The sequence below is a fragment of the Drosophila miranda genome, chromosome 3 (genome assembly GCF_003369915.1).
Source record: "Drosophila miranda strain MSH22 chromosome 3, D.miranda_PacBio2.1, whole genome shotgun sequence".
Classification (NCBI taxonomy): domain Eukaryota; kingdom Metazoa; phylum Arthropoda; class Insecta; order Diptera; family Drosophilidae; genus Drosophila; species Drosophila miranda.
In genome coordinates this window covers 14,056,735-14,079,701 of record NC_046676.1, presented here as the reverse complement: position 1 = coordinate 14,079,701, position 22,967 = coordinate 14,056,735, and the positions used below count along the sequence as shown (strand labels likewise).

At 50.8% G+C, this 22,967-nt stretch overlaps 2 protein-coding genes across 2 annotated transcripts in view; one reads left to right on the top strand and one right to left on the bottom strand.

The window, feature by feature from the left end:
- LOC108158556 (scavenger receptor class B member 1) overlaps window positions 1–5,090 on the top strand; it is an 11,142-nt gene extending 6,052 nt beyond the window's left edge. The window contains exon 8 of the mRNA XM_033391584.1: window positions 4,913–5,090. The gene's annotated coding sequence lies outside the window, so the exon portion shown is untranslated. The remainder of the gene's footprint in view (window positions 1–4,912) is intronic.
- The window catches only part of LOC117188160 (myosin heavy chain, non-muscle-like), a gene marked incomplete at its 5' end in the record, with an annotated part of 23,244 nt that extends 277 nt beyond the window's left edge, over window positions 1–22,967 (bottom strand). The window contains 6 exons of the mRNA XM_033391583.1: window positions 575–738; window positions 804–2,099; window positions 2,178–2,708; window positions 2,765–4,036; window positions 21,016–22,752; window positions 22,830–22,967. Of these exons, the coding sequence (XP_033247474.1) occupies window positions 575–738; window positions 804–2,099; window positions 2,178–2,708; window positions 2,765–4,036; window positions 21,016–22,752; window positions 22,830–22,967 (5,138 nt within the window). The remainder of the gene's footprint in view (window positions 1–574; window positions 739–803; window positions 2,100–2,177; window positions 2,709–2,764; window positions 4,037–21,015; window positions 22,753–22,829) is intronic.

Below are 22,967 nucleotides of genomic sequence, written 5' to 3'. Positions count from 1 at the left end.
CAGGGTTTACAATATATAGTAGAGGATGGTTCTGGGTAGACGTGCAGTGCATGGGGGAATACAAAAATAACAGAACAGAGGTTGGAGTTGCACGAACTAAGTTCTATTTAAAATAGGAGTTTGAACGGCATTAGTTCGCACTGTTGGATGATTTTGCTGGATGGTGTGTTCCTAACATGCAGAGAGATGTACACAGAGGTGTGGTTGCTAGGTTTTCTTTGGTTTGGAGTGGTTTCTGGTTCACATTCACTGGGTCTGGGTCTGGGTCTGGGTCTGAGGATCTGACTATGGATCTTGGCCAGCAGCACTTACAGCGCCTACGAGAAAGAAGCGAAACGATTCGAAACCTAATGCAGACCCTCACAATTCATAATGAGTGCGGCATCCTTTTTGGGCGAATAGGCCTTGGCCTTTTCGGTCTCGGCCACTTGGATGGAGCTTAAACCAAAACAATAAAATGTCAAAACAATATAGGAAGAATCTGAATCCCGGAAGAGAGCGAAAGAGAGACATAGCGCTAGAGACTTCCCCCTTCCGTCACAAAACCCTTGATCGAACAGGGATCTGCACCTACCGTAGTTTAGTTTTGAGTGAGTTGATCTCACGGTTCATGGCCTCCTGCGATTCAATCATATCCTCGCACTCGCGCTGGTACTTGCGCTTCTGTGTCTTCTCCTTCTGCAGTTCCTCCTCCGTCTCGTCCAGATTGCGCTTGAGCAATTTGATGCGGCTATTCAGCTGTGGGAGCAAAACGAATCCTTTAGTATAACCATCCCACAGTCAGGAACGGTCGGGCTGCTTACCTTATCCATTTGCTCCTTGTGCTGGTCGACATGTCTCCGCTCGTCTTCGATGTTCATCGTCAGCTCCTTGATCTTCTTGTCCATCTTGCGGTTGGCCTTCTGCTGCAGCAGTCGCTCCTTGCCCTCGCTCTCCAGCTGCTCCTCCAGATTGGCGATTTTGGCCTCGAGCGTGGCGATGGTGGCCTTCACCTTGGTACGTTGTGCCGTCTCAATCTCGGCCAGCTTGGCCTTCAGCTCCTTGTTCTGGCGCTCGAGCAGGGCGCGTCCATTCTCGTTCTTCTGCGAGTTGGACTTCTCGTTGGCTAGCTCGGTGGTCAGCTGCTCGATCTGCAGCTGCGCCTTGCGGCTGCGGTCGAGCAGAACCTCCGAAATGGACTGCTCCTCCTCCAGCTCCTCCTCGAGTGTGGCAATGCGGGCCTCCAGTCGCCGCTTCTCGTCGACCATCAGCGATCCCTTGCTGGAACTGTTGGCAATCTCCTCGGCAAGCTCGTCGCGCTCCGTTTCGGCCGCCCGTCGGGCCCGCTCCGAGCTGGCCAAATCCTCGGTCAGCTGTAATACTTCTGCCTCCAAGGCCTTGACCTTGCGCTCGGCCTCCTTGCTCTGCGCCTGCAGCTCCTCCTTGGCCGCCTTGGCCTCCTCGGCGGCGCGAAGCGCATCCTTGACTTGTGCTTGCAGCTTTTTGGCGTGCTTCAGGGCATCCTCCTTCACCTTGTTATGCATCTCCATCGTGGTCTCGATCTCCTTGAGGTCGCCCTCCAGCTTCTTCTTCGATGCCACGGCGGCCGTTCGCTGCTTGCGCTCCTCATCGAGCTCCGCTTCCAGATCGCGCAATTGCTTGACCAGTCCTCGCCGCTTCTCCTCCGCCCCCTCCTCCTTGGCCAGCAGGTCGCGCTCAAACTGGGAGCGCAGGGCCTGCATATTGACCTCGAGACGCAGCTTGGCATCCTCCGTCAGCTGGAGGTCGTCCTCGAGCTCCTCGTTTTGTGCTTTCAGCTCGGCCAGCTGCGACTCCAGGGCGCGCTTGGCCTTCTCAAGCTCGTGGACGTTCTTGTCGGCGGTGCCTTGGGAGTTGGCCAGGTCGTCTAGCTCGTTCTGGAGTGTCTTGCGCTTGTTCTCGAGATCTTCGATCTTGTCGAAGGCCTCGTCCAGCTCGCGGGACACCGACAGCACCTTGGTCTCCTTCTCGAGCGCCTCCCGCTCTGCAGTGTCGCATTCCTGGGCGATCTGCTCTGATATGGCTTTCTCCTCGGCGAGGGTCTTGTCGAAGTTCTTCTGCTTCTTCTCCAACTCGAGCACCTATGAGGGATTGGGATTGGGATTGGGGATTAGCAAAGGGAGTCCTTCAAGGAACTATGACGAGGGCCAGGGACCTACCTTCGTGCGTTGCGTCTCCAGCTCGATGGTGGCATCCTCCAGCTCCGATTGGATCTTCTTTTTGCTCTTGTCCAGGCGATCGTTCTGGGCAATCAGCTCCTTCACCTGTCGCTCCAACACCTCGATCTCCTTGTTGAGCCGCTTCTTGCCCTCCTCCAGCTCCTTGGCCAGGTCGGCATCCTCCTCAGCCTTCTTCTTGATCTCCTGCATCTGGCCGGTGACCTCGGCCAGTTTGCGCTCAAAGTTACGCTTGGCCTCCTCATCCTCCTCGAGCTGCTCCTGCAGCGCCTCCTTCTCGGACTCGATCTGGCGCAGCTTGGAGCTGAGGCCCAGTTTCTGGCGTGTCTCCTCCTCCAGCTGCTGCTGCGCTTCCGTCAGCTGCGACTCCATATTGCTGGCCGACTTGACGGCTGCCGATGCCTTCAGCTCGGCCTCCTCCAGCTGATTGGTGATATTCTCCGCCTCCTGCTGCAGCTTTGTGCACTTCTCCTGCAATTCCGATCGTGCGCGTTCGATCTCGGCCAATTTCACCTGCAAACAGAATCAGAATAGAGATCGTTCGGCCACTTTCTGCTTTCGTCACTCACCTGAAGCTCTGCGATTTGGAATTCGGCCTGCTTGCGTCGTTCGATCTCCTGCCGGGAGCTGTTGACGCTGCGCAATTCGGTGGCCAGATCGGCGTTCTCCGCCTCCAGCGTACCCTTGGCCTTCTCCAGCACGGACTTGGCCTTGCGCAGGTTCTCCAACTGATCGTTGATGCCGTTCAGCTCCTGCGAGTGCTTGTGCCGCATGTCGGCCAGGACGCCCTCGTGGTTCACACCCTCTTCCTCCAGCGACTTCTTCAGCGTGGCCAGCTCCTGTTCGCGCTTGGAGCGCAGCTCTTGTTGGGCGGCCGTGGTGTCCAGGGAGTCGAGAAGCTCGTTCTTGAGTGCTTTGAGCTTCTCGCTGAGGTCGCGTCGCACCTTCTCGGCCTTGGCGCGGGCCGCCTTCTCGGCCTCGAGATCCTCCTGGATCTCGGCGAGCTGCGATTCGAGTTCACGTTGGGCCTTCTGGGCGGTGGCCTTGGTGGCGGACTCCTCGTCAATGCGCATCAGGGTCTGGGTGAGCTCCTCCTCGCGCTTCAACAGCTGCGCCTGCATCTCCTCCACTTGGGTGCGTCGCTCATTCAGCTGCTCCCTAAGGTCCGCCACCTCGGTTTCCACCTTTCGCTTGGTGCGGTCCGTCTCCTGGCGCTGCTGCTGATCCTTGTGCATGCGCTCCTCGAGCTCGGCGATGGTGGCCTCGTGCTTGGCCTTCAGTTTGGCCAGGTGCTTGGCCTTCTCCTCCTCCTCGGCGAGCGTCTGGGAGAGATCGTTGGCCCGCTTTTCGAGCAGCTTCTTCTCCTTGAGCAGCTTTTGGTTCTGGTCGTCGGTGAGGGCGAGATCCTCCTCGTGCTTCTTGATCTTCCCGTCCAACTGGACCTTCTCCAGCTGCAGCTTCTGGCGCGCGGCCTCCTCCTCCTCCAGCTGCTCCTCGAGGTCCTGGATGTGCAGCTCCAGCTTTTTCTTCTCACCGCCCAGGGCCAATACACGCTCCTCCTCCTCCTCGACGCGCGTCTCCAGCTCCTGCATCATGTCCTCCAGCTCCTGTTTGCGAGCCATCAGACGCGAGCGCGACTCCTCCGCCTCGTCGCACAGCTCAGTCTCGGCCTGCAGATGTTCGGCGAGCCTGGTTTTCTCCACCAGCGCCTGCTGGTACTTGCGCTCGTACTCCTGGGTGTTCTTGGCCAGCGTGTCGAGCTTCTCGCGCACCTGCTTCAGCTCATCCTCCTTCTGGACGAGCTTCTCCTCCTGCTTGGTGACCTCCAGCAGGGGCTTAACCTTCGTGTAGATGGGATTCGCTTGCAGCAGTTGTTGCTCCAGTTCACCCTGAGTAGCGGGAGGACACAAGAGAATGGGATTATTGCAGGTTCTTCAGAGATCTAACGATGTCTAGGGTTAGCAACACAAAAAAAGCACAATGTACACATAGAAAACATGCAACAAACAATCGACAAGGACAAGGACAACCACATGCAGTTCTCAAAGGATTAATCTACGGAAAGCAAGCAAAAGACTACTCTAAAAATTGTACTGAACACGGGACAAAACTCCTCTACTCTGCCGTTCGGCGGCGGCGGCGATGGCTGCTCCAGCCGGTTGGATTCTTTTACCTCATTCTGATCACTCTCCATTGCTATATCGATATTCCGTTGATACTTATATTGTTTTTGTTTCTTGGTCAATATTTTGACGTTTACGTATTTATTCGCTAACACCGAATAGATCTGTAATTATTCAGGATTTTTTGGGTAGGTTATGGGAAGGGGAAGCCTTAAAATCATATGTATCTAGATCTAGCTATTTATCTACAACTGAAAATCGTATATTCACATTACGTATATATGTATGGTTAGTTTTAGTTTTGTTTAGGATTTACTTATAGAGGGTAGGGGGGGGGTGTGTACAGTAGAGCATACTTTACCGAAAATGCCTCTTGACTACTCTAAAAATGCGTGGCATGGAATGGAGGGCAAGAGGAGGGAGCAGTGAGCAGAGAGATGTAAACAGATGTACAAAGTGTATGTGTGGTCTTGATATGGAAATGGGAAAACAGAACACAGAGCCCCTTGGAAGGTACTCTTTTGTGAGAGGAAATGCATCATCAAAACATACATAAATGAGGATCAAAAAAACATATAGGGTGCCATTAGTTAGATAGTTAGTTAGTTAGTCATGGGCGGGGACGGGGAAAATTATCCAGACTTGTATGAGATTTTCGAATTTTTTTTCTAGGATTAAACGTACATCTTAGTCAGCCAGTTACCTGTACTGTAGTATGAAGCCATCAGTTTGTATATATGTAAAAATGTTAATAAACTTATATTCTCATTTATGTATATTCTATCTTTTCTTAAATAATATGGCATATTATTATTTCTAAATCCACGCTTGCAGGAAAGAAATCACATGTTCAGTTTTTAATGTTTCTTAAAATTCCCTCCGATTTAATGGTATTTCCAGTGCTCTAAAGTATGCAGAAAAAATCGAATTTCGATGGTATCGATAACAATTGGAAAAGATGGTCACACTAAAAAGCACAAATTTCAATTTAAATTCCGGTCAAACTACCCCAATTTTGAAGAGAACCAGAATACATGCCGAGATCATGAATAACTCTAGAAATTATACACTGATCTCTGTATTTCCTATTCCTCAATCCAGAGCAACCTAACGGCTAACAGTACAAAATCATTTTATGTATATAATATAGCAAATTTTATTGTTTAGTTCTAAACAAAAACGAAATTAAATTCGTACATTAGTTGCTTGTTCAACATTCTCTTTCCGATTATCTTTTGTTTTTACTCAGCTCTGTTCGGATTCGTTTCCATTTTGAGAACCGTTTTAGTTGTTAAATGCATGAATTACATATTGCATCGTATTGCAATGCTACGGGCTGTTCTATGTTAGGTATTTATGTATGTATTTAAAGATTGATTGCAACGTGGAAGTGAGTGTATCCTAAAGATATGCTGAAGGAAGTTAATAAGTTTCTGGGTTTCGGTTGTTTTTGAGTTGCATAATTTTCGTTTTTATTTTCGATGCTTGCTCCGATCGGCAGCCAATCGGGGGATGCGGGGAAAGTTTCTTATGTGTTTACGGTTGTTTTATATAAATTTAAATTGGGGGAAATTGGAGTGTTTGACAACATCGTTTTTCTTTTTGCTTTTTTTGTTTCATTGTTTATGTTTTTATACCCGATACTCAAAATGAGTATTGGGGTATATTAGATTTGTGGTAAAAGTGGATGTGTGTAACGTCCAGAAGGAATCGTTTCCGACCCCATAAAGTATATATATTCTTGATCAGCATCAATAGCCGAGTCGATTGAGCCCTGTCTGTCTGTCCGTCTGTCCGTCCGTCCGTCCGTCCGTCCGTCCGTCCCCTTCAGCGCCTAGTGTTCAAAGACTATAAGAGCTAGAGCAACGATGTTTTGGATCCAGACTTCTGTGATATGTCACTGCTACAAAAATATTTCAAAACTTCGCCCCGCCCACTTCCGCCCCCACAAAGGACGAAAATCTGTGGCATCCACATTTTTAAAGATACGATAAAACCAAAAACGCAGAATCGGTGAGGATGACCATATCTTCTACAGTGCAAAATCTGAACCAGATCGAATAATGATTATAGCCAGAATCAAGAAAACAATTTCATTCTTTCTCGCTCTGTCTCTCTCTAACACACAGGTTTCATGGTCGGTTTTGTCAATTGCAAAATATGAGTTCAAGGATCTCAGAACCTATAAGAGCCAGAGCAACCAAATTTGGTATCCACACTCCTGTGATATCGGACCTTGACCGTTTCGTGTCCAAATTTCGCCACACCCCCTTCCGCCCCCGCAAAGGACGAAAATCTGGGGCATCCACAAATCTCAGAGACTATTAAGGCTAGAGTAACCAAATTTGGTATCCGCACTTCTGTTAGATCTCACTATAAAACGTATATCTCAGAATTTCGCCCCACCCCGTTCCGCCCCCACAAAAGACGAAAATCTGTTGCATCCACAATATTGCACATTCGAGAAAACTAAAAACGCAGAATCATAGATAATGACCATATCTATCAGATCGCTGAATCTGGATCAGATTTGTAGCCAAAAGCAAGAAATCAATTTTCAGTTGCTACGCAGCGCCCGACGTCACGCTCAGACTGATTTTCTGTCTCTCTCGCACGCACTCTTTGTCGTGTCGTTTAATATTAGCGGCGTCTGCCGGAGGAGAGTTATACTGACTTAGTATCGGGTATAACCGTAGAGTTGCGGTGTCCGCAGCAACTCACAACGTTCCCCCTCGTTTGTCGTTATAAAATGTTGGTTTTGTTGGTTTACGTCGTTTATTTTGCTCTTCTCTTCTTCATCTCTTCTCCGTCCTATTCTCGATCTTGACCTAATAATTAACGCGTCAATTGCCCGAATCCTCGCTATCTAATGATTCATCCTGCACCGATGAGCTGTCGTCACCGCCGCCGCCGCCCCCACCACCGCCTCCTCCGCGCTTCGATGAAGGTGTGCCCGTGAGCCGGCTGGAGCTGAGGCCCATGCCGCCGGTGCGTCTAAAGGAAAGGGAGACATACAAGTTGCAGGATTAGTATCAGGGTTTACAATATATAGTAGAGGATGGTTCTGGGTAGACGTGCAGTGCATGGGGGAATACAAAAATAACAGAACAGAGGTTGGAGTTGCACGAACTAAGTTCTATTTAAAATAGGAGTTTGAACGGCATTAGTTCGCACTGTTGGATGATTTTGCTGGATGGTGTGTTCCTAACATGCAGAGAGATGTACACAGACGTGTGGTTGCTAGGTTTTCTTTGGTTTGGATTGGTTTCTGGTTCACATTCACTGGGTCTGGGTCTGGGTCTGGGTCTGAGGATCTGACTATGGATCTTGGCCAGCAGCACTTACAGCGCCTACGAGAAAGAAGCGAAACGATTCGAAACCTAATGCAGACCCTCACAATTCATAATGAGTGCGGCATCCTTTTTGGGCGAATAGGCCTTGGCCTTTTCGGTCTCGGCCACTTGGATGGAGCTTAAACCAAAACAATAAAATGTCAAAACAATATAGGAAGAATCTGAATCCCGGAAGAGAGCGAAAGAGAGACATAGCGCTAGAGACTTCCCCCTTCCGTCACAAAACCCTTGATCGAACAGGGATCTGCACCTACCGTAGTTTAGTTTTGAGTGAGTTGATCTCACGGTTCATGGCCTCCTGCGATTCAATCATATCCTCGCACTCGCGCTGGTACTTGCGCTTCTGTGTCTTCTCCTTCTGCAGTTCCTCCTCCGTCTCGTCCAGATTGCGCTTGAGCAATTTGATGCGGCTATTCAGCTGTGGGAGCAAAACGAATCCTTTAGTATAACCATCCCACAGTCAGGAACGGTCGGGCTGCTTACCTTATCCATTTGCTCCTTGTGCTGGTCGACATGTCTCCGCTCGTCTTCGATGTTCATCGTCAGCTCCTTGATCTTCTTGTCCATCTTGCGGTTGGCCTTCTGCTGCAGCAGTCGCTCCTTGCCCTCGCTCTCCAGCTGCTCCTCCAGATTGGCGATTTTGGCCTCGAGCGTGGCGATGGTGGCCTTCACCTTGGTACGTTGTGCCGTCTCAATCTCGGCCAGCTTGGCCTTCAGCTCCTTGTTCTGGCGCTCGAGCAGGGCGCGTCCATTCTCGTTCTTCTGCGAGTTGGACTTCTCGTTGGCTAGCTCGGTGGTCAGCTGCTCGATCTGCAGCTGCGCCTTGCGGCTGCGGTCGAGCAGAACCTCCGAAATGGACTGCTCCTCCTCCAGCTCCTCCTCGAGTGTGGCAATGCGGGCCTCCAGTCGCCGCTTCTCGTCGACCATCAGCGATCCCTTGCTGGAACTGTTGGCAATCTCCTCGGCAAGCTCGTCGCGCTCCGTTTCGGCCGCCCGTCGGGCCCGCTCCGAGCTGGCCAAATCCTCGGTCAGCTGTAATACTTCTGCCTCCAAGGCCTTGACCTTGCGCTCGGCCTCCTTGCTCTGCGCCTGCAGCTCCTCCTTGGCCGCCTTGGCCTCCTCGGCGTCGCGAAGCGCATCCTTGACTTGTGCTTGCAGCTTTTTGGCGTGCTTCAGGGCATCCTCCTTCACCTTGTTATGCATCTCCATCGTGGTCTCGATCTCCTTGAGGTCGCCCTCCAGCTTCTTCTTCGATGCCACGGCGGCCGTTCGCTGCTTGCGCTCCTCATCGAGCTCCGCTTCCAGATCGCGCAATTGCTTGACCAGTCCTCGCCGCTTCTCCTCCGCCCCCTCCTCCTTGGCCAGCAGGTCGCGCTCAAACTGGGAGCGCAGGGCCTGCATATTGACCTCGAGACGCAGCTTGGCATCCTCCGTCAGCTGGAGGTCGTCCTCGAGCTCCTCGTTTTGTGCTTTCAGCTCGGCCAGCTGCGACTCCAGGGCGCGCTTGGCCTTCTCAAGCTCGTGGACGTTCTTGTCGGCGGTGCCTTGGGAGTTGGCCAGGTCGTCTAGCTCGTTCTGGAGTGTCTTGCGCTTGTTCTCGAGATCTTCGATCTTGTCGAAGGCCTCGTCCAGCTCGCGGGACACCGACAGCACCTTGGTCTCCTTCTCGCGCGCCTCCCGCTCTGCAGTGTCGCGTTCCTGGGCGATCTGCTCTGATATGGCTTTCTCCTCGGCGAGGGTCTTGTCGAAGTTCTTCTGCTTCTTCTCCAACTCGAGCACCTATGAGGGATTGGGATTGGGATTGGGGATTAGCAAAGGGAGTCCTTCAAGGAATATGACGAGGGCCAGGGACCTACCTTCGTGCGTTGCGTCTCCAGCTCGATGGTGGCATCCTCCAGCTCCGATTGGATCTTCTTTTTGCTCTTGTCCAGGCGATCGTTCTGGGCAATCAGCTCCTTCACCTGTCGCTCCAACACCTCGATCTCCTTGTTGAGCCGCTTCTTGCCCTCCTCCAGCTCCTTGGCCAGGTCGGCATCCTCCTCAGCCTTCTTCTTGATCTCCTGCATCTGGCCGGTGACCTCGGCCAGTTTGCGCTCAAAGTTACGCTTGGCCTCCTCATCCTCCTCGAGCTGCTCCTGCAGCGCCTCCTTCTCGGACTCGATCTGGCGCAGCTTGGAGCTGAGGCCCAGTTTCTGGCGTGTCTCCTCCTCCAGCTGCTGCTGCGCTTCCGTCAGCTGCGACTCCATATTGCTGGCCGACTTGACGGCTGCCGATGCCTTCAGCTCGGCCTCCTCCAGCTGATTGGTGATATTCTCCGCCTCCTGCTGCAGCTTTGTGCACTTCTCCTGCAATTCCGATCGTGCGCGTTCGATCTCGGCCAGTTTCACCTGCAAACAGAATCAGAATAGAGATCGTTCGGCCACCTTCTGCTTTCGTCACTCACCTGAAGCTCTGCGATTTGGGATTCGGCCTGCTTGCGTCGTTCGATCTCCTGCCGGGAGCTGTTGACGCTGCGCAATTCGGTGGCCAGATCGGCGTTCTCCGCCTCCAGCGTACCCTTGGCCTTCTCCAGCACGGACTTGGCCTTGCGCAGGTTCTCCAACTGATCGTTGATGCCGTTCAGCTCCTGCGAGTGCTTGTGCCGCATTTCGGCCAGGACGCCCTCGTGGTTCACACCCTCTTCCTCCAGCGACTTCTTCAGCGTGGCCAGCTCCTGTTCGCGCTTGGAGCGCAGCTCTTGTTGGGCGGCCGTGGTGTCCAGGGAGTCGAGAAGCTCGTTCTTGAGTGCTTTGAGCTCCTCGCTGAGGTCGCGTCGCACCTTCTCGGCCTTGGCGCGGGCCGCCTTCTCGGCCTCGAGATCCTCCTGGATCTCGGCGAGCTGCGATTCGAGTTCACGTTGGGCCTTCTGGGCGGTGGCCTTGGTGGCGGACTCCTCGTCAATGCGCATCAGGGTCTGGGTGAGCTCCTCCTCGCGCTTCAACAGCTGCGCCTGCATCTCCTCCACTTGGGTGCGTCGCTCATTCAGCTGCTCCCTAAGGTCCGCCACCTCGGTTTCCACCTTTCGCTTGGTGCGGTCCGTCTCCTGGCGCTGCTGCTGATCCTTGTGCATGCGCTCCTCGAGCTCGGCGATGGTGGCCTCGTGCTTGGCCTTCAGTTTGGCCAGGTGCTTGGCCTTCTCCTCCTCCTCGGCGAGCGTCTGGGAGAGATCGTTGGCCCGCTCTTCGAGCAGCTTCTTCTCCTTGAGCAGCTTTTGGTTCTGGTCGTCGGTGAGGGCGAGTGTAGCGCTTGTAGCAGGGAATGCTGAGTTTTTTGTGGCGCCATCTAGTGCTCAGAGTGGCAGGCGAACGACAGGTCAAGGGAAAACCAAAAAGACGGTAACAGGTCAAAACGTCAGGCTATCTCTGTTGAAAATGCATCCAGGGACCTGTTAGAGGATTTGCCGCCAGAACGTTGGCGTCCCTATCGGCTATTCCCTCGTGAAAGTCAATTGAGTCGGTTGCGTATCGGTCCGACGGAAAGGAAAACCAAGAATTTAGTGAAGAGAAAAACTCTAGGGAATCTAAATATCTAAATCCAAGATTCGACTGCGAGATTCTTGGTTGAAGGCGAGTGGGCTATTCAGTCGTCAGAAGCCGTATAGCGCTGAGTCCGGTTGGGGTAAGTGCTGCGGGAAGAGAAGATAAGGGCTAAAGGAGAATAAAGAGTTGTCCCATTTGTAGTCTTGGCGCTTAGTAAATCGAGTTAATCAGTGCGGATTCGATCGTCCAAGGAAGCCAGCCAGCAAACAACAACAGCCGCAAGCCTAACAAAGTGGCGTTTAAACCTTTGGGATTATCTGGAAAGCGCTCAGCCATCGGAGAAGCGAGCGTGGAAGCAGAGGGAGAAGACATTTGGGGAACGCTCGGTCCCCCCAAGCGGCTAGCTTCCCGAGGCGTTGGCGTCGGCACTTTAGTAGTCGAGCGCGACGCGGCAGATAAGGAGGGCCCGTCCCTTGGTCGCGAGCAGAGCGGCGGAGAGAAAGTGTTAATCTAGCACCGTCGGAGATTGGCCGTTTGGCCTTTTTCTTTGCTTTCGCGTACCTTTCACCTGCAGAAGCAGGGGAAAGAATTTGAGTTGTTCCCGTTCGCCCAGGAGGTGGAAAGGAAACATAGATAACAGTTGGGAGAAAGAGAATAGAAAAAAAAGAGGAAGCAACGGATTGACGGAGTAATTGTATTCGTGTTTGTAAATGTGTAATTAATTATGATTTCTGTGCGGAGCTAATTAGGAGAGATTTAGATTTGATTCCGGTAGTGGCTTCTCGTGACTCTCGCCGATCTGCAAATATGATTTCCCCCAACCTTGTGCCCATTTAAGTGTTCTTCCACCACAGCAGCTTTAGGTATTCATCGAGGAAAGCGCTTTCGCCGATGGAGCCATAAACTGGAGAAAAGGTATGAGTGGACTTAAATTCTATTATTAATAAATACAACTTGAAACAAGGGAACTAGGGCCGGTCGGTGAGTGAGAGGGAGAAGTGCCCACTCGAATTGGTTTCGTAGCATTACGGAGTCAGCAAGCAAGTTAGTTTGTCCATTTCGGACTTATTTAGTATATCGTTTGTATGACACATAGCCAAGTATTTGTAGGAATTTTTATACATATATTTCATTTAGCTACTCTTTTAATGTGGGTGATTATATTATGGTATTTGCGGGTAATGTTAGTGTTTTAGCCAGTAGGTGAATAAACTTTATAATGTATTAATCTACCGCTTTGCTTTCGCTGGCAAATTCCCCATGTAGGACGCCCCGGACAAAGGGGCCATTCCGTCATTAAATCGAACGGTTTGGAATGGCCATGGTAGGGGGGGCGACACGACCTCGACAACACCAGAGGCGGAGTTGAGATACCTTTCCAGCACACATCCACAATTCTATTCAGGGATAAACAGTGTCTCCCGGTTAAGCATTTTCGTCGTGACACGCTACTTCATTCGCGGTATAATGCGTATAGGCCACCAGCAGGAGGGGGGCAAGAACATCACTCCAATAGCCGACGAGCAGAGGCCGGAAACCCAAAGCGTGTGCTTCCCTTCGCTGAATGACAGCTAGCCTGGCAGGATTTATATACACAGACGTGCGTAGATGACACGTTACATTTATGAATCATAGATATAGTATTATAACTAAAAATTGGCGCCCAACGTGTAGCCACACCTTTTCAGGTGTGACACCATCAACACTGTGACATCCTTTTTTTTTGTCTTTAAAACTTCCCGATTCAGCATAGACGGCATTGACCAAAATTGTTTCTCTGAAAGTGGTCATTGCTCAAGAATATCTTCTTTTCTCAACACCAAGTAGAGGGCTTGTCAGACGATTCGGAAAACGGAAGCAGAAGTTTTGACTTTTCATCCGGCCACGTCTGAGGAGCGTTTCGAAAAGTGCATCGATCTTAATAATACCCTACTTTTTCTGAGGCAGGAGTCTTAAACATGGTCTTTCGGGCGCATAGGACTGCAGAGGGAATCTCGTTTACTTACGGAACCCTGCCCACGGCTGAAGGACTGTGCGGAAGGCTTAGACATTGCTGCTGATGAGCTTTAGCGCGTTGGACATACTCGGATTAATCTTGATTATAGAATTCCGTTGGCCACGAGTGAAATCAGAAGCAGCATGCTCATTGCAAGTGTAGAGTGCCGAGCCGAGATGTTTGGACGACAGCGGCGCGAATCAAAGCAGCAGCTGGCCACGGCTCGCGCCTGCAGTTGTTGTTGGTTTTGATTAGACAGCGACAAGTGCAAGGCGTCTGCGCGCGTACACATTCTTTTCATTTTCTTTTGTGCTTAGGAATTGGGGTCTCAATTAGCATAGGGTCCGTTTCGCATGGGGATTAGCTATGCGTAAGGCAAACATTTTTATGACTTTATTTTATCGTATCATATTCTTTGCGTTCTATTCTTGTGGTTTACATTCCATGTGTGTTATTTGGTAGGGCTGTTGATTTGCTAGCTCTCTCGCTGTACAAGGGAAGCGAGACTTGAGAACAGCTGTGCCGTTTGCTGGGCCATTGACCCTAAGTTGGCAACGTTGGAAGCTATGAATTATAACACGAGGAATCAGTTCTCTTTGCAATTTGAGTTCACGTACAATTACTTATTATTTTTGAATTTTTAGGTCATCTTAGGTTTGCTAGCATAAGTTATCTGACTTTTAACCAGAATACTTAATTTAGTTTTACTATTAACACATTTTTAACTTTGGTTTTGTCTGCGTTTGATAAGTAAGTGTTTATGTTTTGTCGTGTAGTTTTTGTGGGACATATTTTTGTCAGGACAGTTAGCAATTAAGTTTGATTTATTTTTTTACAATGGAGAACCCCGATAACGAGCCTGAACCGGCTCCGGCGCCAAAATGCCAGTTGTGTGGGAAAACTTTGGCTTCGGCTCCTACATTGAAAACAAAGTGCAGCCACGAGTTTCACAAAACTTGTATTGAGTCACATGTCAAGACCCATACTACCTGTCCCACATGCAAGACGCTATGCGTCGATAGAAGTACTCCTCATAATACCAGGTCCCAGGCCAAGCAAAACGATGCAGCAGCCATAACCGCGGAAAGAGTTAGTAGCATGGTTACACAGGCCATCAGCACGATGCAAAACGAGGTGGTAGCCCAGCTCACGGACAAAATGGCTCAAATCATTCAGTCCAGCATAGCAGCACATTTCCAAGAGACTGGCAATAGCATTCCTCAAGGGAATAGACGTGGGGAAGCGGATAATCCGGTCCAACAAAATAGGGACAGAGAAGGGGAGGATACATTCCGACAGGGACTGAATAGTCAGTATTCAGCACAGTTTCCGAGCTACGACCGTCCAAGCAGTGCAGTCTCAGATCTGAGTCAGCGACCGGACAAAGTCGCCCATATCCTCAATAGTTGGAAATTACGTTTTAATGGTACCCAAGAAGGATTGAGCATTGATAATTTTCTCTATAGGGTAGAGGCTTTGACGCATCAGACTCTCGAAGGAAATTTTCCAGTTCTGTGCAGTAAAGCCAGTCTGCTTTTTGACGGAAAGGCCAGAGATTTTTATTGGCGTTACCACAAGACTTCAGGATCGATGAGATGGGACCGGTTATGCCAAGCTCTAAGAAAGCAGTTTAGGGATTCTCGAACCGATGTGGATATCAGAGAAGCGATAAGGGACAGGAAGCAAAAAGAAAAAGAAAATTTCGATTCCTTCCACGACGCCCTGATACAGCTGATGGATGATTTGGAAACTCCCATGTCAGAGAAAGCGATTGTGGAAACCTTACGGCGCAATTTGCGACCTGAAATTAGACATGAGCTCCTGAATGTCCAAATCGACTCCGTAGAACGCTTGAGAGAAGTCTGTCGTAGAAGGGAGGGTTTTCTCGACGACGTTAGGCGGAGTCATGGGTACCAGAAATTGATTCCTTTCCGGAAACAGGTTGCGGAATTGGTAGAGGAAGCCCAATTAGAGGAGGCCTCCGAATTCTCGGATGTAGAAGAAGAGGACGAGGTGGCAGCCATGGCACTGATTTGCTGGAACTGCCGAAAGGAGGGGCATCGCTACCACGATTGCGATAGCAAAAGGAAAATTTTTTGCTTTGGGTGCGGAGCACCTAATAAATATAAGCCGTCGTGTAGCAAATGCCAAAAAAACGGCAAAGTGAACACCCAGCCTCGCCAGCCGGTCAGTGTTCAGCGCAAGCAGTCGAGTGCAGAGGCGAAATCCCAGTAGGGATACTTAAAACTACCGCCCAGCTTCCGTCTGAGAAATCAGAATCCGACATACACCAAGCTTTAGTCTGGCCACAACTAGTCCATGCCAGATCCCATTCGCTTTTCACCAACGACCAACCCAGTAATAAGTCCCTCACAAGGAGTGCAAGAAGGATGAGAGCGTTCCGGCAGGCGGCGAAAGCGATAAATTGCATTCGTTACAAGCAGAAGGACAAGCGTCCATATGCGGAAGTTCGCCTGTTGGATCAAACGGTCCTTGGTCTATTGGACACCGGAGCAGCTATGAGTGTTATAGGCGGAAAGTTAGCAGAACGCGTAATCCAAAGCCGAATTCCTTTTAAGAGAGGAGTTGTAAATGCTTCCACTGCGGATGGACGGAGGCAAGAGGTAGTGGGACGACTGCGGACACCGGTGCAGTATAAGGGTGCAGTGAAGGACCTTGAGCTGCACATTATTCCATCGCTCAGCCAGGACTTGTATTTAGGGATCGACTTTTGGTCAAGTTTCGATTTATTACCACCCAGCATGTCGCTGGCAGAGATAGTTCATGAACCGCAGAACCTCAGCCGAGGGGAAATGGACCAGTTGCAAGCGACCATCAATTTATTTCCTTCGTTTTCCGTTTCCGGTCTAGGAAAGACGGCTCTGCTTTCGCATTCAATTGATGTAGGTGATGCAAAAGCCGTGAAGCAGAGACACTTCCCTGTATCTCCTGCGGTAGAGAAATTGTTATATGCGGAGATAGATCGGATGCTCAGCTTAGGGGTGATAGAGGAATCCGATAGTGCGTGGTCATCACCGGTAGTATTGGTGCAGAAGCCAGGAAAGGTGAGGCTATGTTTAGATAGTAGGAAAGTTAACGCGGTGACCAAAAAAGACGCGTATCCGTTACCACAAATTGATGGGATTCTAGGACGTCTTCCTAAGGCGTTGTTTATTTCGAGCCTGGATCTTAAGGATGCCTATTGGCAAGTTCCCTTAGAGCCGAGCTCACGCGATAAAACAGCGTTCACGGTTCCGGGGAAACCTCTCTACCAGTATAAGGTAATGCCTTTTGGTCTCACTAATGCTTCGCAGACCATGACAAGGTTGATGGACAAGGTAATTCCGGCCAGTTTAAGAAATGAAGTTTTTGTGTACCTGGACGACCTTTTGATTGTGTCGGACAGTTTCGAGTCACATCGGAGGGTGTTGAGTGAAGTGGCAAGTTACATTAAAGCGGCAGGGTTAACGCTGAATGTGGAGAAAAGCAAGTTTTGCATGAAGTCAGTGCGGTATTTGGGGCATATAGTAGGCGAAGGGGTGATTCGTACAGATCCGGATAAGATTTCGGCCATGTCCGATTTTCCTTTGCCAAAATCCCTAAAGTCTCTGCGTCGCTTCCTAGGTATGGTAGGCTGGTACAGGAAGTTTATAAGCAACTTCGCATCGGTAGCCGCGCCTCTCACGGACTTGCTCAAACCCAGACAGAAATTTTCAATGACTCCAGAGGGTCAGGAGGCTTTTGAAAAGTTGAAGGAGATGCTTTGCTCAGCGCCAGTTTTGCGTAGTCCTGATTTTAGCAAACCATTCTATGTTCACTGCGACGCTAGCAAGACAGGCGTTGGGGGAGTGCTGGTGCAGAAGACGCCGGAGGGGGACGAATATCCGATTGCGTTTGTATCGAAAAAACTCAACAAAGCCCAAAAGAATTATTCGGTCACCGAACAAGAATGTCTGGCCGCAATAGTTTGCATAAATAGGTTCAGAGCTTATATCGAGGGGCATGAATTTACTGTAATCACTGATCACGCCTCTTTAAAGTGGCTCATGTCACAAACTGACTTACACTCACGTCTAGCCCGATGGGCATTAAAGCTGCAGAGTTTCTCGTTTAAAATCGAGCATCGTAGCGGCAGGCTTAATGTGGTTCCGGATGCTCTTTCTCGCGTAAATGAGGAGGAAGTGGCGACTCTAGACGCGAGCAATGGGTTGTTGGTGGATTTGGAATCGCCAGAATTCAAGGCAGAAGATTACGTGGAGATCGTAGAAAGGGTTAGGGCCAATATTGATAAGTTGCCAGATCTCAAAATTGTAGATAACTTGTTGTATCGTAGGTCAGATCACGCAACAGGAGAGGTGCTACATGATGTGCTCATTTGGAAACTCTGGATTCCTCAAGGGTTAGTGGTTGACGTTTTGCGTAACGCGCACGACAATTCACTGGCTTCCCATGGAGGCATTCACAAAACCCTAGAAAGGATACGGCGGTATTATTACTGGCCTGGTTTGGTTGCCGATGTGAAGAAGTATATCCAGGCTTGTGATGTCTGCAAGACTACCAAGGCCCCCAATACAATCCAGAGACCGAAGATTGGAATTGCGCCCGAGTCACAACGTTTCTTCCAGAAATTATATGTAGATTTCCTGGGGCCATATCCCCGTTCAAGAAGTGGACATATAGGCATCTTTATCGTCCTCGATCACTATTCTAAATATGTGTTTCTTAAGGCAGTGAAGAAGTTGACCGCGGACGTGGTAGTCAAATACATGCAGCAAGATCTTTTTCATGCTTTCGGGGTTCCGGAGACAATAGTATCCGACAATGGCACACAATTTAAGTCTGAGGCATTCCAAAAGCTACTCCGGGAATATAAAGTTTCGCACACTCTCACGGCCCTGTACGCACCCCAAGCTAATGCTTCCGAACGTGTAAATCGCTCGGTGATTGCAGCAATCCGATCTTATGTGCGCGAGGATCAGAAGGACTGGGACGAGCACCTCAGCAGCATTTGCTGCGCATTGCGTTCGGCGGTGCATGCAAGTCTGAATGCAACTCCTTATTATATGGTGTTCGGACAGCATTTCATCACTTCCGGGGCAACATACAAGCTTCTGAGAGCATTGCGGGTGATGGACGACAGGTCAGCAGTTTTCTCGCGGGAGGATTCATTAGACTTGGTTCGAAGCAAGGCTCTAGAAGTCATGAAAAAACAGAACGATAAGAATGGACGGCAGTATAACTTACGGTCGAGAGACATATCCTACAATGTCGGCCAGGAGGTGTTCCGAAGAAATTTCAGGCAGAGCAATTTTCAGTCAGGGTACAGCGCGAAGTTGGGTCCGGCCTTTCTGAAGGCCAGGGTCAAAAAGAAGATAGGGCAGGCCTACTATGAGTTAGAGGATTTGCAGGGTCGTTACGTAGGACGGTTTCACGCGAAAGATCTTTGTCAGTAAACCAACTGCTTCAAGCTGTCCTGTTATCATTCTTGGGAGTGTAACCCCCAAGCCTGATCTTTCGGGGGGGCTTTTGTAGCGCTTGTAGCAGGGAATGCTGAGTTTTTTGTGGCGCCATCTAGTGCTCAGAGTGGCAGGCGAACGACAGGTCAAGGGAAAACCAAAAAGACGGTAACAGGTCAAAACGTCAGGCTATCTCTGTTGAAAATGCATCCAGGGACCTGTTAGAGGATTTGCCGCCAGAACGTTGGCGTCCCTATCGGCTATTCCCTCGTGAAAGTCAATTGAGTCGGTTGCGTATCGGTCCGACGGAAAGGAAAACCAAGAATTTAGTGAAGAGAAAAACTCTAGGGAATCTAAATATCTAAATCCAAGATTCGACTGCGAGATTCTTGGTTGAAGGCGAGTGGGCTATTCAGTCGTCAGAAGCCGTATAGCGCTGAGTCCGGTTGGGGTAAGTGCTGCGGGAAGAGAAGATAAGGGCTAAAGGAGAATAAAGAGTTGTCCCATTTGTAGTCTTGGCGCTTAGTAAATCGAGTTAATCAGTGCGGATTCGATCGTCCAAGGAAGCCAGCCAGCAAACAACAACAGCCGCAAGCCTAACAAAGTGGCGTTTAAACCTTTGGGATTATCTGGAAAGCGCTCAGCCATCGGAGAAGCGAGCGTGGAAGCAGAGGGAGAAGACATTTGGGGAACGCTCGGTCCCCCAAGCGGCTAGCTTCCCGAGGCGTTGGCGTCGGCACTTTAGTAGTCGAGCGCGACGCGGCAGATAAGGAGGGCCCGTCCCTTGGTCGCGAGCAGAGCGGCGGAGAGAAAGTGTTAATCTAGCACCGTCGGAGATTGGCCGTTTGGCCTTTTTCTTTGCTTTCGCGTACCTTTCACCTGCAGAAGCAGGGGAAAGAATTTGAGTTGTTCCCGTTCGCCCAGGAGGTGGAAAGGAAACATAGATAACAGTTGGGAGAAAGAGAATAGAAAAAAAAGAGGAAGCAACGGATTGACGGAGTAATTGTATTCGTGTTTGTAAATGTGTAATTAATTATGATTTCTGTGCGGAGCTAATTAGGAGAGATTTAGATTTGATTCCGGTAGTGGCTTCTCGTGACTCTCGCCGATCTGCAAATATGATTTCCCCCAACCTTGTGCCCATTTAAGTGTTCTTCCACCACAGCAGCTTTAGGTATTCATCGAGGAAAGCGCTTTCGCCGATGGAGCCATAAACTGGAGAAAAGGTATGAGTGGACTTAAATTCTATTATTAATAAATACAACTTGAAACAAGGGAACTAGGGCCGGTCGGTGAGTGAGAGGGAGAAGTGCCCACTCGAATTGGTTTCGTAGCATTACGGAGTCAGCAAGCAAGTTAGTTTGTCCATTTCGGACTTATTTAGTATATCGTTTGTATGACACATAGCCAAGTATTTGTAGGAATTTTTATACATATATTTCATTTAGCTACTCTTTTAATGTGGGTGATTATATTATGGTATTTGCGGGTAATGTTAGTGTTTTAGCCAGTAGGTGAATAAACTTTATAATGTATTAATCTACCGCTTTGCTTTCGCTGGCAAATTCCCCATGTAGGACGCCCCGGACAAAGGGGCCATTCCGTCATTAAATCGAACGGTTTGGAATGGCCATGGTAGGGTGGGCGACACGACCTCGACAACACCAGAGGCGGAGTTGAGATACCTTTCCAGCACACATCCACAATTCTATTCAGGGATAAACAGTGTCTCCCGGTTAAGCATTTTCGTCGTGACACGCTACTTCATTCGCGGTATAATGCGTATAGGCCACCAGCAGGAGGGGGGCAAGAACATCACTCCAATAGCCGACGAGCAGAGGCCGGAAACCCAAAGCGTGTGCTTCCCTTCGCTGAATGACAGCTAGCCTGGCAGGATTTATATACACAGACGTGCGTAGATGACACGTTACACGAGATCCTCCTCGTGCTTCTTGATCTTCCCGTCCAACTGGACCTTCTCCAGCTGCAGCTTCTGGCGCGCGGCCTCCTCCTCCTCCAGCTGCTCCTCGAGGTCCTGGATGTGCAGCTCCAGCTTTTTCTTCTCACCGCCCAGGGCCAATACACGCTCCTCCTCCTCCTCGACGCGCGTCTCCAGCTCCTGCATGATGTCCTCCAGCTCTTGTTTGCGAGCCATCAGACGCGAGCGCGACTCCTCCGCCTCGTCGCACAGCTCAGTCTCGGCCTGCAGATGTTCGGCGAGCCTGGTTTTCTCCACCAGCGCCTGCTGGTACTTGCGCTCGTACTCCTGGGTGTTCTTGGCCAGCGTGTCGAGCTTCTCGCGCACCTGCTTCAGCTCATCCTCCTTCTGGACGAGCTTCTCCTCCTGCTTGGTGACCTCCAGCAGGGGCTTAACCTTCGTGTAGAGGCGCCACCACTGCCAGTTGCGGAGCTTGAGGTAGGCGGCGCAGTTGCGCTGGAGCCGCTTCTGGTAGTTGCGGCGGGCGAGGAAGCCGCGACAGAACGCCTGGAAGTTCACGATTAGGTCGGAGATCTTGAAGTCACGCTCCTCCTCGAGATGGGCGAGGACGCCCGCGCGGAAGAAGATCTTCGACTGACCGACTCGATACAGATTCGAGTCGAGTTCCAGCGCCTGGATCATCCTCTCGCAGGCCTTCTTGCCGTCCATGAAGCCCTTGGCGATGACGTTCGGAGTGAGCAGCTCGTACCGCTGGCGGAACTCCTGGAAGGGTATGCGATTGGGAAAGCCTTGGCGACAGATGCGTATGCCCTCGAGGACGCCGTTGCAACGCAACTGGTCGAGCACCAGGGGGGCATCGATCTTGCCGGCCCGCTTCTCGTGGTTCGGTATGATACAGCGCACAAAATTGGGATTCGTGTTGCGCAGCGTGTCCATCAGCTTCGCCAGCTGCTCCTTGTATAGGTGGGACACGGTGCGGAACATGCCCTTGCGGGTGCGTGCCCCGAACGTGGTGTCGGTCAGGGCCTGCTGTGCCATGCCAACGATCTCCGCATCCTTCCAGATGTTCACCACAAACGGATCCTGCGAGCCCTGCAGCAGCGACACAATGTTCTCGTTCAGCGGATCCATGTTCTTCATCAGCCACTTGGTCGCCGAGTAGTCCACCCGTCCGGCATAGTGGACGATGGCAAAATCGGCCACGCCCCGGAAGTCGGTCTTCATGAACTTCGGATGCATCGAGTGGGCCGAGACGAGCTTGTCGACAAACGTCTTGTCGGTGGCCTTGGGGAACCAGCACTCCTCGTCGAGCAGGGCCATGATGCCGCCCGGTTTGTCGATCAGGTCAATGCTGGGCTGCAGATCGAGCCCAAAATCAATGAACTTCCACTCGATGCCCTCGCGCTGGTACTCCTCCTGCTCCAGGATGATCATGGTGTGGTTGAAGAGCTGCTGCAGCTTCGTGTAGTTGATGCACAGCTGCTCGAACGAGTTGAGCTCGAAAATCTCGAAGCCAGCCATGTCGAGGATGCCGATGAAGGAGGCCCCCTGCCGCTTGGTGCGGTCCAGCGACCGATTGATGCGATTCACCAGCCACTTGAACATCCGCTCGTAGCAGGCCTTGGCAATGGCCTCCACAGCGAACTCCACCTGCTCCTTGGTCTGGGCCTTGGTGACAAAGTCGCGGCCCACCTTGATGCGCGGCGTGAGGAAGGCCCGCGACATGTCCGTCACACTCAGGCCGAGCAAATGGGCAATCTTCTGGGCCACTGTGTTGTCGGGTAGCGTGGCCTGGTCGTTGTTGCGCTCCTGCCGGAACTTCATGCTTCCGAACAGCAGGACGGCGCTCACGATACGGAATATCAAGTTGAAGTCCTCCGAGGTCATGCCCATGATGTTCATCGACTTGACGGTGGCCTGGAACTCGGCATAGTCATCCACACCGGGCACTGGCAGGCTGCCGTTCGACAGGAATGCATACGACTTGACATCATCGAGTATGAACTTCTCGCGCTGCTCCGGCGAGGCGCCCGCCAGCAACTGATAGAAGATGTGGAATGTACGTTCGTCCTTGGCTTGGCGGATGGCCCGCGACTTCTCCAGCAGGTACGTCTCGATGTTGGCGCCCGAGATGAAACCAGAGGCATCGAAATTGATCCGTATGAATTTGCCCTGCACAAAAAGGATCACAAATACAAGGATTACTGGAAGAGTCTCTATCGAAACGTGTGTGTGTGTGTGTGACTTACGAAACGCGATGAATTATCGTTCTTGACGGTCTTGGCATTGCCAAAGGCCTCCAGTATGGGATTCGCTTGCAGCAGTTGTTGCTCCAGTTCACCCTGAGTAGCGGGAGGACACAAGAGAATGGGATTATTGCAGGTTCT